The 15,830-nt window shown below is 39.2% G+C and overlaps 2 protein-coding genes across 2 annotated transcripts; both read left to right on the top strand.

The window, feature by feature from the left end:
• Positions 1 to 1,397: 1,397 nt before the first annotated feature.
• On the top strand, positions 1,398 to 2,015 carry LOC122663321 (calmodulin-A-like). The gene has a single exon (XM_043859001.1). It carries the CDS (start codon positions 1,398 to 1,400, stop codon positions 2,013 to 2,015), a length of 618 nt encoding a protein of 205 aa, XP_043714936.1.
• Positions 2,016 to 2,182: 167 nt separating this feature from the next.
• LOC122661137 (uncharacterized membrane protein At4g09580-like) lies at positions 2,183 to 15,830 on the top strand. The gene is made up of 5 exons (XM_043856460.1): positions 2,183 to 2,212; positions 5,992 to 6,299; positions 12,719 to 12,989; positions 13,085 to 13,255; positions 15,651 to 15,830. Exons 1-5 carry the CDS (start codon positions 2,198 to 2,200, stop codon positions 15,780 to 15,782), a joined length of 897 nt encoding a protein of 298 aa, XP_043712395.1. The 5' UTR covers positions 2,183 to 2,197; the 3' UTR covers positions 15,783 to 15,830.

Raw genomic sequence — 15,830 nt, 5'->3', positions numbered from 1 at the left:
CGTCTGTCACTACCATATCTGGATTTATAATTAATTCAATCTTGCTATTTTAAAGCTAGCTAGTGATAACTAAATTAGATATCATTTTCCCTAGATCTTACTGAACCAGATGACTCTTGAGTATTTTTTTGTTTTTCTTCTTATTTCTTGGATAGGTTTCAGAGGGTGGGCCTTGGTACAATGGTAAAAGTTGTTCCATTATGATCAAGTCATCACAGGTTCGAATCTAGAAACAGCCTCTTTGTGAAAGTAGGGGTAAGACTGCGTACATTACGACCCTCCTCAAACACCGCAGTGGCAGGAGCCTTGTGCACTGAGTACACCCTTTTTTTGGATAGGTTTCATGGGTAATGGATCATTAATCCTAGAAGCGGGCCGGGTAAAGCTCTAACAGACCAATGCATTGCCCCACAAGTATTAGCTCTCTCTCTCTCTCTCTCTCTCTCTCTCTCTCTCTCTCTCTCTCTCTCTCTCTCATCTTAATGAACAAAAGATGTATCTAATGGTGTTTTGGTAATAGTTTCTATCCATCCATTGTAGGATCCAGATCCTCTACGGTGCGGCTGCCCGTTCAGCCTGTGCTGCACAAACACAAGGTCGTGCGCAAAGACCGCCTTACCCCCACTCAAGCAAGGCGCTCAGGCAGGGATAAAGCGTTCTTTGCGCACGACCCTGTGTTTGTGCAGCACAAGCAGGATGGGCAACCGCGCCATAGAGGATCCAAATCCGCCTTTGTATTGGCATAAATAACCTAAGATAGTTTTTCCTTCCATTTAATATAATTTGGGTGACCCACTCACTCAGAAGGTTAGATGAGTTATTATTTGTTAATTTCCTCCCTAGGGTTTGTTTTATTTCCCTATAAAACCAACGAAAATAGAACAAAGAAGATGAAATTATTTTACTTCCTCTATCTTGTCTTATAGTTCTTGGCATAAAATAGTGTACCTAACTTTTATCTAAACAAAAATTCTTGTTATATACCCTTAACAATTTTCATACTTTTTATTACTTCCACCCCATTTTAGGTCGACGTATAAATGGAATCTTATATTTGTATGACATGGGAATGGGGGTGTCTAATAAGTGTGCAGTGTGACGCGAGAATGTCCTTCATTCACTCAATTCTGTGACCCAACCGAAGCTGCCATGAAACTTCCTCTTTCGCCTTTGGGATTGTTTGGCCTTAGGAACGTTCCCCTGAACCTTCGTTCGGCAAATATGCCAACAATGCAATGCAATGTTTGGGAACTTTAACCAAACCCTGATGTCTCCATCCTATCAAAGTCTATATAAGTCTCTATGGATGTTGTTTCAATTCCATCACATACAGCAACGAGCTTGAAGCAACTTAAGCAACAAACACTTACCCGGCCGGCATCTTCCTGCTCCCTCTAATGGCAACTGCTATTGTATCCAAGCCAACTTTATCTAAATGGTTCTCCAACAAGAGCTTCATGCTAAGCGTCCATCGCTTTCATCATCGCTTTCATCATCACTTTCATCATTCCAAATCCGACCTGAACCTTCTTGTGTCTGAGACTGAGATTACTCCTCCTCCTCCTCCTCCTCCTCCTATCACACCCAAAGAACAATCAAGAAAGGAAGAACTCCAAGAAATATTTCGTCACTTTGATGCTGATGGTAATGGGTATATCTCAGGATCTGAACTCAGATCCTACCTTGCTTCCATAGGGGAGTTCATGTCCCCTGAAGAGGCCCAAGGTGTGATCAACGATCTCGAAGCAGCAGGCGGCGACAATTTGATGCTGGATTTTGACGAATTTGTGAAGTTGATGGAACGCGAAGGTGGGGAGGATGATCTGAAAAGAGCCTTTGAGATGTTTGTGGTGGAGAAGGGTTCTGGGAACATTACATCAGAGGGGTTGCAGAGGATGTTCAGTAGCCTTGGATACAAAATATCAAATGAAGAGTGCAAGACCATCATACAAGCATTCGACTGCGATGGCGATGGTATGCTTGGTTTCCCTGAGTTCCAGCAGATGATGGCTTAATCGCATTACAATGTTTGCACTTGTTCTATGTGGTTAGAGTTAATATATATGCTGTGTGGGTTTGTGTGTGTGTGTGTGTTTGTGTGTTAGCACATACAAATAAGTTTACAGACATGGGCTTTCCCCTGTTTGGTTAAGAAGCTGGAAAACAAGTGGGGTGGGGTTAGGCATTAGGACTGTAAATGTCTGTAAGACAGGTGAGTGTCATGTAATAATAATTTAATATGAACAAGTTTGCTATGTATTGAGTATGAAGGTCAAGCTTGGTAATGTCTTGTTAACCTAAAGTTTATATACATATATTATAAACTTTAAAGTCACCCATATTTTGTTATATAATATAGGGAAAATTATTTGGACAACCCCCAGACTATTGCCTATTTTCTTAATAGCCCCCCTTTTCCAAAACTTTACTTGAACACCCCCTGCATTTTACCATTTCTTTCAAGTAGGTCCTATCCATTAGTCAGTCACCATTTAGTGATGACCACATGGGTTAGAAAATCCTAAATGCCCAAACTACCCTTCAAGTCTAGTGAAGTGACCATTCTACATTCTTCTTCTTCTTCTCCTTCTCCTCCTCCTCTACCTACAACACAAAAATAGCCGAAGAAATATTGGAGAAATGGCTATGGTGGAGAATCGTAGTGGAGTTTAGAAATTGAAGCCCCACAGCAACACAAGGCAACTCCTTCAGTTCTTCAAGAAACCCAACCTAACGAAACGCTTACAATCTGTGAGAACTCAAAGTTTTTCTTGGCCAAAAACTCCATCGCTGTATATTCAGAACCAACCATTCTTTTTGTTTTTGACGGTCAAAGAGATGGACTTTTTGGCTGAGAAAACATTTGAGTTCTGAAATTTTTTACTTCGGGATTATTTGAATCCATAATTCTGGCGACATTTAGGGCGTGTTTGGTTGAAGGTTTTTAAGGAGTCAGATTCTGATTTTGGATCTAATTCATACAAATCTGGTTCATGTGGATTTGCAGTTGAGAACAAAAACTGTTTGGTTACCCTGAGTCTGTCAAATGGAATCCTTCTGAATCCATCTGTAAAACTGTTTGGTTAACCTGAGAAAGGGAGGAGGAGGAGGAGATCGAAGAAGAAGAAAGAATCAAGCTTGATAGATAGATTCCAGATCATAGTCTGTGCCTCTCGAGAGATATTACTCTACAGATAGAGACCCAAGTCATACATCAGAAAACAAATATTACATTATGTCTCAGGATAAGACGAATTTCTGGTGAAAGAATAACCAGATTTTATGTTACAATGAAGTAGGGGTTGCTCTGTTTCAACTCAAGCGAAGGGGCCGAGGATTGATATTTGTTGACAACATATATACAACTTAAGGAGATTTTATCAAGATCAGAACGGATTCCTTGAGAAGGAGATAGAATAGTTGATTTACTAGATCAGTGCCATATCTCTCGAAATCAAGTATTTTGACGGCGACATGAATTTCTACTAATATGACGGTGGAGCTGATGGGTTACAGGAGTGATGCCTTTGCTGCAATAAGAACAGAGGAGAATGTAGTGGAAGAAGCTGCATCTGCGGGGTTACAGAGCGTTGAGAAGCTCATAAAGTCATTATCTCAGAGGCAACAACAATAGCATCAACAGCAGCTAGAGCAAGCCCATGCCTCGTCAAACCCTGAAAAGTTGCCATGGAGATTTACATGGATAGCAGAGTGGTTGCAAAGTGAATCTCTATTTTTTAACAGAAAATCTTACGATCAATGCAATAAAGAGAAATCCAACTCGGTTCAACAGAAGATTTCTAAAGAGATGAATGCACAGACTATGATCTTGGTTGGTGGTGGAGGCAGTGGTGGTGGGGGTGACCACAGCCATGGAAGTGGCGGTGGTGGTGGCGACGGCGAAGATGGAGGGGGCGGGAGGGGGAGGGGGAGTAGAAGGAGGAGGAGGAGGAGAAGGAGAAGAAGGAGAAGATGGACTCATGATTTTGGACTCGCGTGGATTCATTTCAGAATTTAGGCGTAAATTCTAGTGGATTCTAAAATTACATAGAAAAATAGATTCCTGTGGATTCTTGGAATCCAACACGGAACTGTGTTCCAAGAAACCAAACACACACAAAAATTACAAAATCCAGATCCGGTAGGATCCGACTCCTCAGAAACCTTCAACCAAACACGCCCTTAGGTTTTAGAATAGCATACCTCGACCTACCGTTTCAACGCTTGCCGTAGTTGAAAATCTCATCAAGCATTACTGCTTTACCAGTAATCTTTAATAGTAGAAAACATCAATACAATTAGAAATCCTCACAACTACCAGAATTTAAAACATCTTGGAATACCTTATTGCATCCTGGAATGAGATCCTATAGAAACTTCATCCTGTCACTGGTCTTTTCTCTTCTCACCCTCTCAGCAAGGCTGTGACTATTGGTGGCTTGGCCTCGTCTGGCTCAGACATGAATGTACTCTTCTTTTGGACCTTCTTCTTTCTGGCAATAGTCTTTACCTTGTTTACCGGTTGGCTTATTAGGCAAATTTGCACCTGGGCTCTGTTCAGTCTTTTGTTTCTTCTCATCCTGCTCTTTGGAACTTTCAACATCTCCTCCAAAACATCCTTCTTCCGCTCTGCTTCTATACCTTGAGCATAATCCAATTTGGATTGAATCCATAATTCCCTCTCACTTTTAGGAAAATAATTAAACCGAGAAGAATTTTCACATGGAGCATTGCTAAGCTTCTTCTCCGGCGACTGCAATCTCCTCGATTTGGGTTTTTTAGGATTTTTCAAGGTTAAAACATTGAAAAGGTAAGTGTGCAATTTACACTTAAAAGTTTCAATAGAAATGGTTATAAGGGTAAAATAAACATTTTCATTTAAACACTAACATCAGACTAACACCGTTAGGTTTCAAGGGGTGTCAAGTAATTGTTTGAAAGTTGGGTATTGTAAGAAAACATGCAATAGTCAAGGGGGTGTCTAAGTAATTTTTCCTATACTATATTGTATATGAAAATAATAAGTGATATAAAACATTTTATTATAATGTTATTTTATGTAAAATTGATAATTTTCTTCTCGGATCATTCCAGTCTGTGCATTTCCTTCCCCCTCCCCATGATCAGGGCCAATCAAGATCAACCGGCCCGAACCTGAGGGTGAGTTAGGGTTAGATTTTGCACGCCCTCAGTCAAAGTTGGATCGAGCCTGGGCCCAACTAAGGGGACTCAGGATTGAGCTAGGGTTCTATAAAACCCGGCCAACCCGACCCTGTTGCAACCGTGTTACAACCCAAAGGCACGTTTAATTTTGAAATACCAGACGAAGTCATGAAGAGAAGTCATCAGCTCAGAAGTCAGGAGACCAGTGATACGCTGATTTTGTTTCCGTCATTGGTTGGACTTGGGACACGCTTACCTCTTACCTCTCGCTCTTGTCTCTCATTTCTTTAAATTTCTTCGCCGCTCGTCTCATTTCTTCTACGCTGACTTCTTCCCCGATCGTTCTCTTGTCCACCTTTGAACATTTCTTTTCCTTCTCTCTCTCAATTCTCAATCGTGCTGAAGCTCTTGTCGAAAGCGTTCACCCGATCTGATAATGTCTGCTTAAGCCTTGAAGGTTTTAATCTCAAGTGAACTTCTACCAGATCTCACTTCTTGCGCAAATACTAGGTTTTTTTGTGGATTTTCTAGGGTTTCATATCTGGTTCCTCCTGCTTTTCCTGCAATTGGTTGATTCAGGAGAGATTTCTGTTGAAAGTAACGGTAATTGGAACTTGGAAGAGTTTTCGGTGGTCGGATGAGATTGGTTTGAGTTCGGTGTCAAAGTATTTCTCTGCAATTAGGTTTTATTCATTCTTTTGTTCGTTTTGTCCGAAATTCTAGTGTCGTTCGTTCGAGGACTAATGGACTGTGACACGGAGGTTTGGGGGTCTGGATTGGATTGGGATTCGGTTTCTTTTGGCTCCATGGGGTTTATGCGTAATGAAGAGTAAAGCTTCCTGGTGCTCCTTTTATTGTTCGAACATTCATATTATGGCTGCTCCGAGGAGTATTGTTGTTGATATTGGAAGGCAGAGGGACGAAGAGAATGCGGAAGAGGATTCACCCACGAGTAAGAAACCGATTGCTGCGAAATACGATGGTAGATTTCCGTTGTCGCAATGGGAGTTGGTTGTTGCAGTTAGTGTGATTTTGCTCTCCTCGATCGGTCTCGTTTGTGTCTATTTGACCATGCCAGCTGCCGAATATGGCAAAATCAAGTTGCCTCACTCTATTTCAGATCTCCGAATTCTCAAGTGAGTTCGATTTCAAAGACATTATATTTCTGCTGTATTCGATGTTTAAATTGTAAGTCAGTTTTTTTGTTTGTTTTTTTGGTTTGTAGGGGAACAATTTTTTTTTTGGGGGGGTTGTGGGGTTGTGGTGCATGCAATCATACTTTTCCTTTTTTGTATAGATCGATTTTGGTAATTTCAAAGCTAATGTCGATGTTTTACGGATGTTAGGGTCTCGATATTTTAGTTGTGAACTGACTGGCACCCTATCTTTTGGCTGATCAATTCAATTTTGTCAAAGAACTAAATAATTTTTGGCACTGGTGGTGGAACCTGTTTACAATTGTGCCATCTGTTCGCTTTGGTGCTTGAGTTGCATCCGTTGATTACCACAATTAGCATCACCTGCAGTTCAAGCTCTAATTATTTTAACCTTTTGAGTGTAAACTCAATGGTTGTTCAAATTTTTAATCTGTAGAACTAAAAATTGTAAGGCAGCTTCTCAGTTTCCCACATGGTACTAGGGCACTGATGAAAATTGATAAGTTTTCTTACTAGAATATAACTTTCTTCCTTTGTTACTTTAAAATGTCGACTGCTTCTTCTCATATGGGTCATGTGTATTGGAGCCTTAGTCCTTTTGAAGGAAGAGGCAGTGGAATATTTTCATAAAGCTTGACCACTTAGCAGGACCTATTCCCTGGGAAATGAATGGCATTACATTGATGAATTGCAATGTCTCAATAGTAGGAGGTGTGCTAATGGTGTGCTTTTTCTCTGGGAAGCAATCTTGCGTAAATTAAATACTGCAAAAATGTGGAAGACGCTTGTTGAAAAGACATTTGTTTTATTACTTTGGGTTGTGCAAAGATGATTGATGATTTTGCTTGTTAGTTTAAACCCTGATACTCAAAATAACTTTTGTGCTTGACTTCTAGATGCAAAGTGGAAGAGGATAAGTGATATTATGTACTTGTGTTGTACTGTCATTTAATCTATAAAAAGAAGTTGCTACCCTATTTATTTTGTAACTGCCCTTTCTTTGATTTGAAAAACTAGAATATCCACAATAGTACATGAACTTGCATGGATAGACAAGGGAAAATGATGGCACTTATCTTAAGAACTAGGCCAAACATGAGAGACGGCCATGCACATGCATGGATTGACACGGGAAAATGATGACTCTTACCCTAAGGACTGGGGGCTCTGAGAATTAAAAGGCATTCATCTTCTAGCATTAGAGTACTTTAATGTGAGTACTTTGTTATGGTGTCTTGTGCTTATGATATTTGCAAGAAAGTGAGGTAGTGTTGAGAGTCACCATGGAAGTTAGAGTTCACACAGATTAAAACGTATTTCCATAGCATTAACTATTGGAGTTGATCAGATTAGGAACATACTATCCTTTTTACCAACTATTAAGTCTCTGGCGACAAAAAGGAGCAAAGGAGAAGGAAAAACAAACAGAAGAATCTATACTTTGATGTAATGATGTTTGATTTTCAGTTACTCCTGCTGTATTCCTAGTTTCAAGCAGAATCTACTTTCTTTGTTTGTGATTGGGGATGTGAAGGTATTCCTTTCTGGCTTTAAAGGTTTGAATGACTGAGTTAACTTTAGCCTACTCATTCTCTTGTAGCATGTCATACTAAAGGGCTCCAAGGAAGACCTGAGATTTGCCAATGGGTTTTGTTTGGGGGTTTGAGAAGCATTGGCAATTTCTTTTAGTGAGGTGGAACTGTTTAAGGACAAGGTGTTCTTGAGTTATATGGTTGGATGGGGGTGGTTTATATATGACTGGGTCTGTTCATTTGGTATTTTCTGATGTTTTTAGTGATCCATCCCATAAGATAGCTTGATATTTATTTTTCTTTTTGTTTTTATTCTCATCGGTTACTCTGGTGCATGTTTATATAAAGTGATGGAAAGCTGATTGTGTACAGGTTTGGTGGTAAATGCATAGGCAATTATCCATTCAACAACTCAGCCTTATTAAATGGGGTCGGCTACCTGAATCCTTTTCCTCCAATCAGATCTATTCAAAGCCATACTTGTTACTAGTCCTAAGCCTTGCTTGCCATTCCTCACCACTTCTCCTAGAGTCATATTAGTTCTACCCTTGGTATTTTAGCCCCTTCAATTTGAATCAGATCACCCCTCCATATTGGAGCATTCAAAATCGTTTGTTATACGTCTATGCCACCTCAAACGGCTTTTTTGTAACTTACCATGTATCAGAGCTATTCGTAAATTAGCTCTAATTTTTGTATTCCTTTTTTTTTTTTCTAGTTTAATCGCTCATGCATCTCAACCATAGTTATCAAGGTGGGAAAGCGATCATGGCGTTTTAGAGGGGCAAAATTCAAGGCTACACAGCCGTGGCGCCCAAGGCGACCAAGGAGCCTGGACGCCATGGCGACGCCTTCATAACTATGATCTCAACATTCTCATTTCAGCTACATTAAGTTTGTTTTTATGTTGTTTCTTTTTTGCCCAATATTGAGCTACATACATCATTGTTGGTCGCATAACTGCCCTTTAAAATTTTCCTTTTAAGTTTTAAAGGAATACGTCAATCACACAACATTTTGGACACATCCCTCCACTTCATCCACCCTATTCTAATTCTCTATGCAACATCATCTTCTATTTCTCCTTTATTTATGATTTGAACCTAGGTACCTAAAATTTTCACTTTGCTTTATCTCCATATCATCAATTTTTACTATTCCACTTTCAATCTTATTGTTACTATAATTACACACTATAAACTTTGTTTTTGTTCTACTTATCATAAAACTTTTTTATTCCAAGGTTGATCTACATAATTCTAAAAATGGTGTACCTAGTGCACAAGGCTCCCGCTATTGCAGGGTCTAAATAGGGGTATATATACACGGCCTTGCCCCCACTTTTTATGGAGAGGTTGTTTCCTTGTTCAAACCCACGACCACCAGGTTGCAATAGAGCAACCTTATCATTGCACTGAGACCCGCGGTGATGCAGTTGCCTTAGCCTGGCTGGGCCGACGTGACCCACTTTAGAGGCCCAAACCAAAGACTGGTCCTAAACCAGTTTTTTGGTCTAGCAAGGGCTGGTAGTTTACTTAGGATGCAATATTTATTTTATTTTATTTGAAATGGGTAGATTACGTAGGAACTTCTTAGGTAGTTTCCTTTTTCTTAGATATGGTTTATTTTGGCAGTTTCTATTTTAGTTAGGTTTCTATTCCTATGCAAGACTATTTTCTATTTATTCATTGTAATCATAGGAGAGCATAGATCTGAAGTTTGAAGAATTGAGTTTTGAGTTTATGAGTGTGGCTATGGTTATGCGACTCTCTCCCCCCTTCTTGCTTATGTGAATGTCTCCCTCCCCTTGCAATTCTGATTTTCCAGATTTTCCCTCTCTTCCTAACCGGCCATCCACCAGGTTGCAATAGATCTCCGTAATTCTAACACATTTATCCCTGCTCTTGTTTCATCCACTAAAACAATATCATTAGCAAAAAATATACACCAAGGAATTTGGTCTTAGATGTCTCTAGCTAGCTCATTTACGATATTACAAACACATACGGGCTTAGAGCTGATCTTGGATGTAATCCAATTGTAATTGGGAATTCACTACCTTGCCCCTAACATTTCTTACACTAGTCACTACTCATTATACATGGCTTTAACTATGTCCCCGTATTTACTCGAAACATTTTTTCTTCTCTAATGCTTGCTCAATTGACACACTAGTGACTCTATTATAAGCTTTTTCTAATTTAATGAAGACCATATGGAGATCCTTCGTACATTCTCTAAATCATTCCATTAGTCTCCTAAGTAAAGAAATAACATTCATGGTTGATCTTCCTGGTATAACCAACTTGTTTATTCAAAATATTAGGGTTTTTTTTTTTGGTGTGTGTGTGTGTGTGTGTCAGACAGGTTTCAATTACATTCCCATAATTTCATAATATAGCTAATAGGTTTTATTCCTCTATAGTTATTATAGCTTTGAATATCACCTTTATTTTTATTAATACGAACCTCAATGCTTCTCCTCCATTCATCTGGCATTTTTTGTGTGCTCGTAGTCTTATTAAACAATTTAGTTAGCCAAGTTATTCCACTAATTCTTAAGCTCTTTGAAACCACTATTGGAAATTTGTAATTCCATCTGGACATACTGCTTTACCTAATTTCATCTTCTTTAAAGTTTCCTTTACTTCGGAAACCCATAATTTCTGTATATATTTGGTATTTGTGGTTTCTTGTTGGTTATTATAACCTTCTAAAACACTATTACTTGTATTTAGTAAGTTGTAGAAATAGTTTTTCATCTCTCTTTAATCTCCTCATAACTTATTAATACACTATCCTCCTCACTTTTAATGCATCTAATATGTTTGAAATCTCTACTTGTCCTTTTCCTTATTTCCGCTAGTTTATAGATATTTTTCTCCTCCTTTGTGTCTAAATTGTTACAGAGATCCTTGTATTTTTTTATTTCTTTCTTACCCGACTATCTTCTTAGCTTCATTTCTGGCAAATTTATACCTTGTTAGATTCTCTTCACCCTTAGTCTTTTGCCAAGTTTTAAAACTAGATTTTTCAACCTTAGTGGTTGCTTGAACTTATCATCCCACCACCAAGTGTCCCTAGATAAATGTTGTTTTCTTTTAGATTCTACCATAACTTCTTTAGTTGTTTCCTTAATTTAAGTAGCCATCTCGTTCCCCATCATATTAGTGCCATCATTGAAGTCCTACTTTCCCTTCATGGTTGGTTGAACTTCATCATCCCATCACCAAGTGTTCCTAGATAAATGTGGTTTTCCTGTAGATTCACCTATAACTTCTTTAACTATATACTTAATGTAAGTAGCCATCTCGTTCCACATCATATTAATGCCTTCATCGAAGTCCTGCCTTCCCTGTGTTACTAATTTTTTATTAAAATGCCTTTAAGTTTTCTCCTTTTAAGTTCAACCATCTTATCCTAAGGCAAATAAATGATCTCATATTTCCTACGATTCAGCACTTTAAAACATGTATCTATGACCATTGTAGCAAAGCTTGCTTAATGAAAACCAGAATCGAGAAGATAAGAAGAAGAGAGGAAGAGGAGAGAACTGTCGAATATTACAGCCTCCCTCACATTGTTTGTATTTATAACAATAAATTACAATAAGAGGGGGGAATTCCTAATCATGATAGGATTCCAAGTTACAATAGGAAAATAAAAATAAAATAGAACTAGGACTAGAAATAACAACTCAAACTAGGACTAGGAAACTAAGAGACGGACTCATACTCAAAATAGGAGAGTCAACCCAAATTTCATTCAATTCTGTTGGTTGGATTGAATTTAATCTCAGTTTCATTGTTTTTGGGATCTCCGCCTGTGAAATCACTGTTTCCTAGATTACTCCTAAACCGCTCATCGGATCATTCTCATCTTTTGATGGGTTCTTATCCTTCCTATCAACTATTGTTTTCTGGAGTTTGGTGTTATTCTGAGGGATTTAAGTTCTCAATCAGTTTTTGGGTTTCTATCTGAGTGGGGTTTTAACTTGGGATCCTATGTAGGAGGGTTTTAGGGTTCTTCCTACCTACCCCCCCCCCCCCTATCAACATCTCCTTCTCCCCTGGTATTTTTAAAACCCCAAATTACTCTTTGTACCCTGCCCTCTCCTCCCGTATTCTCCTTCCATTCCACGAACTCAAGTTTGGATCGGCCTGAAACCCAAACTTAGGTTAGTAGGGGAAAATGTAAAGAAGTTAAGAGTAGGGGACTTTGAGTAATTATAGGTTGAGTATATGCTCGTGAGCCTACTTATGCCACATGGCCGATTGGATCAGCCTAAACCCAAACTCCCCTGCTCACATGTCAAGTTTCAGCCCAAATGGAGTTTTCCAAGTGGTAAAACAAAGAATTGAAAAATCAGGAGATCTGATAGGGATCAGAGTACAAATAGGTGTGCAGGGACATACACTAAAATGCATACATGGGAGGGTATTTAATTGAGAGGAAAAAGAACGCTGCCTGGTCACTACCACAGCCCCTGCACCCAGACACATGAGCATGCAAAATTACCACCCGCCCCCCATGAAATAAAAAATCCCATGTATGTATAAGCCCCTGCACCCTCTATCATTGGCCCATGTGCTGGTACAGGGGCTATGCAACCAGGCAGCGATCTCTTGCCCTTAATTGAATAAGGCTCTGAAATTGGATGCATGGCCTATCCAGAGCCTCTCCCCGGTATCCAATGGTTGGATTAGTCATTTGATCCTTCCATGTGGTGGAATTAGGTGTCCTGAACCTATAACCTTTATGTGGTTGGATGATCATAAATCTTTTGCTTTTTGTTTCCTCACTTTGCAAGCATATCTTAATATATCATGCTTTTCCTGATTTTCTTTGTTTCATTTGTTGATCCAGAGATAATCTTGCAACCTATGCAAAAGACTACAGAGGACAGTTCATCCTAGGATACTGTTTGACTTACATCTTCATGCAGACATTTATGATTCCTGGAACAATCTTCATGTCATTACTTGCTGGTGCCCTTTTCGGTGTTATCAAAGGCCTGGTTTTAGTTGTCTTAAATGCGACAACTGGGGCATCATGCTGCTATTTCCTGTCTAAGTTAATTGGCAGACCTTTAGTTAACCGATTGTGGCCTGAAAAATTGAGGTTTTTCCAGGCAGAGGTATTTTCCTGCTATTTCCTTTTCTTCAAAACTATGTCCATTGACCATGTATTTGATACTTCTGATTTTTCTCACTTGAAATTTGCGCCTTTCAGATAGCAAAGCGTAAGGAAAAGCTGCTGAATTACATGCTTTTTTTGAGGATTACTCCAACTTTGCCTAACACATTTATTAATGTGGCATCTCCAATAGTGGATATTCCTTTTCATGTATTTTTCCTGGCAACATTGGTTGGACTTATTCCAGCTTCATATATCACTGTCAGAGTAAGTCTTTCCATTCGTTCCATTTCTCGTTAGTTTATATTTTTCCATAAAATGGAACTTCTTATCGCTTATTCTTAGGATGATTAGTTATTTTTTTACTTGAGAAAATTTTCTTTTCTTGCCATTTGCATTCTTGTTGTTTGCATTATGTCTTATATCTATTTACTCTAGCACTACTTAACTATGTGTTTTTGTTGCAAGTAAGATACCAAAATGCAGTGAAAGGAAATGACTTTTATTCTGCTTCTTCTCCTTTATTCTTTCGTCCCACTTGTAGAGGTCTGTGATGTTCTAGATTCTGAGTCCTTGTTGGAGCATGGAGGAGGAAGCTTTCAGCTACAAAAGTAGAACTCTATGAAATACTGCCTTTGGCAGTTTGCTGGTCACTTGAAAAGCAAAGGAACAGCAGAACGTTGAAGAGAAATTTGGTATTACCTTGCTTGCATTATGATCCTTGCTGGGTTTTAGGATCCGTATCGGTATTGGCCGACACTGATACCGATACCTGGCTGATATCGGATCAGTGTTACTGTGGTTTTTGGGGGGTTGCAAAATGGTAAAAAGAAAAAAGGTATCAGAATCTGGGGATAAATTGTCCTATCTGGCCAATACCATATCAGTATCAGTATCGGTTTCGGAATCGGCCGATATGTAATCCAATACCTTGCACTAAATCCATGGATCCTTGGTTTCTGCAGACTTTAGATGCATAAAATTTTCTCTGCTATCTGAGAATTTGGATAGAGTAACATCAATGATACCCATTTATAATTGTTCTTTCCTGATCAATCCTTCACATCTACTGCTAATATTCTGGTACTGTGATCCAGTGTTTTGTGTTGCCGGTCCCAAGCTCGGATGAAGGAGGGGGGTTGGTACGACAGGTCAACACCCAGCATTGTAAAAACTTTAGCCAAACCCTTTTTGCATTAGATCTTAGAATTTTATATTTTCAACCTTATACTAGGGCATCCCCCAGAGGTGACACACTGCACTATGACCCAGGCATAGTGGATAGTGAGCAAGGGTTAGCTAGGCATTCCCTGTAAGCAATGCATCACTTCATTCAGATTAAAGGAGCTAAAAGCAAGGTTTAAAGTATCGGTATCGGGTATCGTATTGAAAGGGTGATTCTACGAGACATATTGTATTGTATCGGAGAGACGCAAGATACGCTAGATACATATGAAAATGGTAAAGAAACATATGGAAATGCTTGGGATATACGCAAAATACAGTTTTGAAGCATAAAACACTAAATAAAGGATGAGGTTTCTTACATGTACTAATACCAAAAAAAAATTAGGTATTGTATCGGTGCCTTAAAGATACAGTGCATATCGATTAGTATCGTTGGATATGGAAGGATTCTTAAAACCTTGGCTCAAAGAGCCAAGGGTAGGCCTTCTAGGTGTGAAAAGACATGCATAGCTTGGGGCTAGTAACAAGTATAGCCTTGAATAGAGCTGATTGGAGAAGAAAGATCCATGTAGCCAACCCTATGTAGTTGGGATAAGGCTGAGGTTAGTATCTTAACAACCACCCCCCCCCCCCACACACACAAAAAAAAAAAAAGAAAAAAGGGGAAAGGATCTCCCTTCTGCTGTTCACTATTTTTTTTTAAGTATGGAATGACCATATCAGAGCTGAGTTGGGAGTAGCTCTGTTATATGATAAACCAAGAGAGTTATTTGAGGTGGTATGGCCATGGTCAATGGAGGCCTTCAGATGCCCCAGTTTGGAAGAGTGACCTGATCCAGATTGAGGAAACCAAAAGAACCAGGGGCAGGCCTAAGATAACCATAGGAGTGGTGAAGAAAGACATGCTTAGCTTAGGCCTTTACCTGGTATGACCTCAAATAGAGCTGATTGGAGAGCAAAGATCCATGGGGTCGACCCCATTTAGTTGGACTATGATTTTGTGATGCTGTTGTTGAGCCTGGACCTAAGTTGGGATAAGGCCAAGTTGTTATTGTTGTTGTTGTACTGTGTATAATTCTCTTGTGATTCTCCAACATCTATTGTAGCTGTTGGGCACAATTCCTTTTATAGTGAGCTCTTTGTTGTCCAATGGCCTGCCAAATGAATGCCATGGTAAATTTAATTTTAGAAGAAAAAGTTTTCGTTCACCATACGGTGAAGTAGTAGGGAAGTACTAAACAGCACAATGCTTTAATAAAATTTTGGAAGCATAAGGCAGCATAGTCTTTCCATTGCATTTCAGGATTTAAGTGTCTTCAGGCATGGTTTTTTTTGTAAGAGTAGGTTTAATTAATGGTAGAATAATTAATGTGTCTAAAGTCAGATTTTGTTACAGAAAACTCTGAACCCTTGTGTTTTATGTGTCTTGTTTATTGCATAAAAACTTGACCTGTTCTGCTGCTTTCATCATCAGGCTGGCCTTGCTCTTGGGGATCTGAAGTCAGTCAAGGATTTATATGATTTTAAGACCCTGGTTATACTTTTTCTTATCGGTTCAGTGTCCATATTTCCAACCATCCTGAAGAAGAAGCGAACATATGAATAAAAGCTGTGTTGGTTGGTCCCTCCCAATCTGCAAGCGTACATGACTGGA

The sequence above is a fragment of the Telopea speciosissima genome, chromosome 5, assembly GCF_018873765.1.
Source record: "Telopea speciosissima isolate NSW1024214 ecotype Mountain lineage chromosome 5, Tspe_v1, whole genome shotgun sequence".
Taxonomy (NCBI): Eukaryota; Viridiplantae; Streptophyta; class Magnoliopsida; order Proteales; family Proteaceae; genus Telopea; species Telopea speciosissima.
This window is presented reverse-complemented; position numbering and strand designations above follow the sequence as displayed.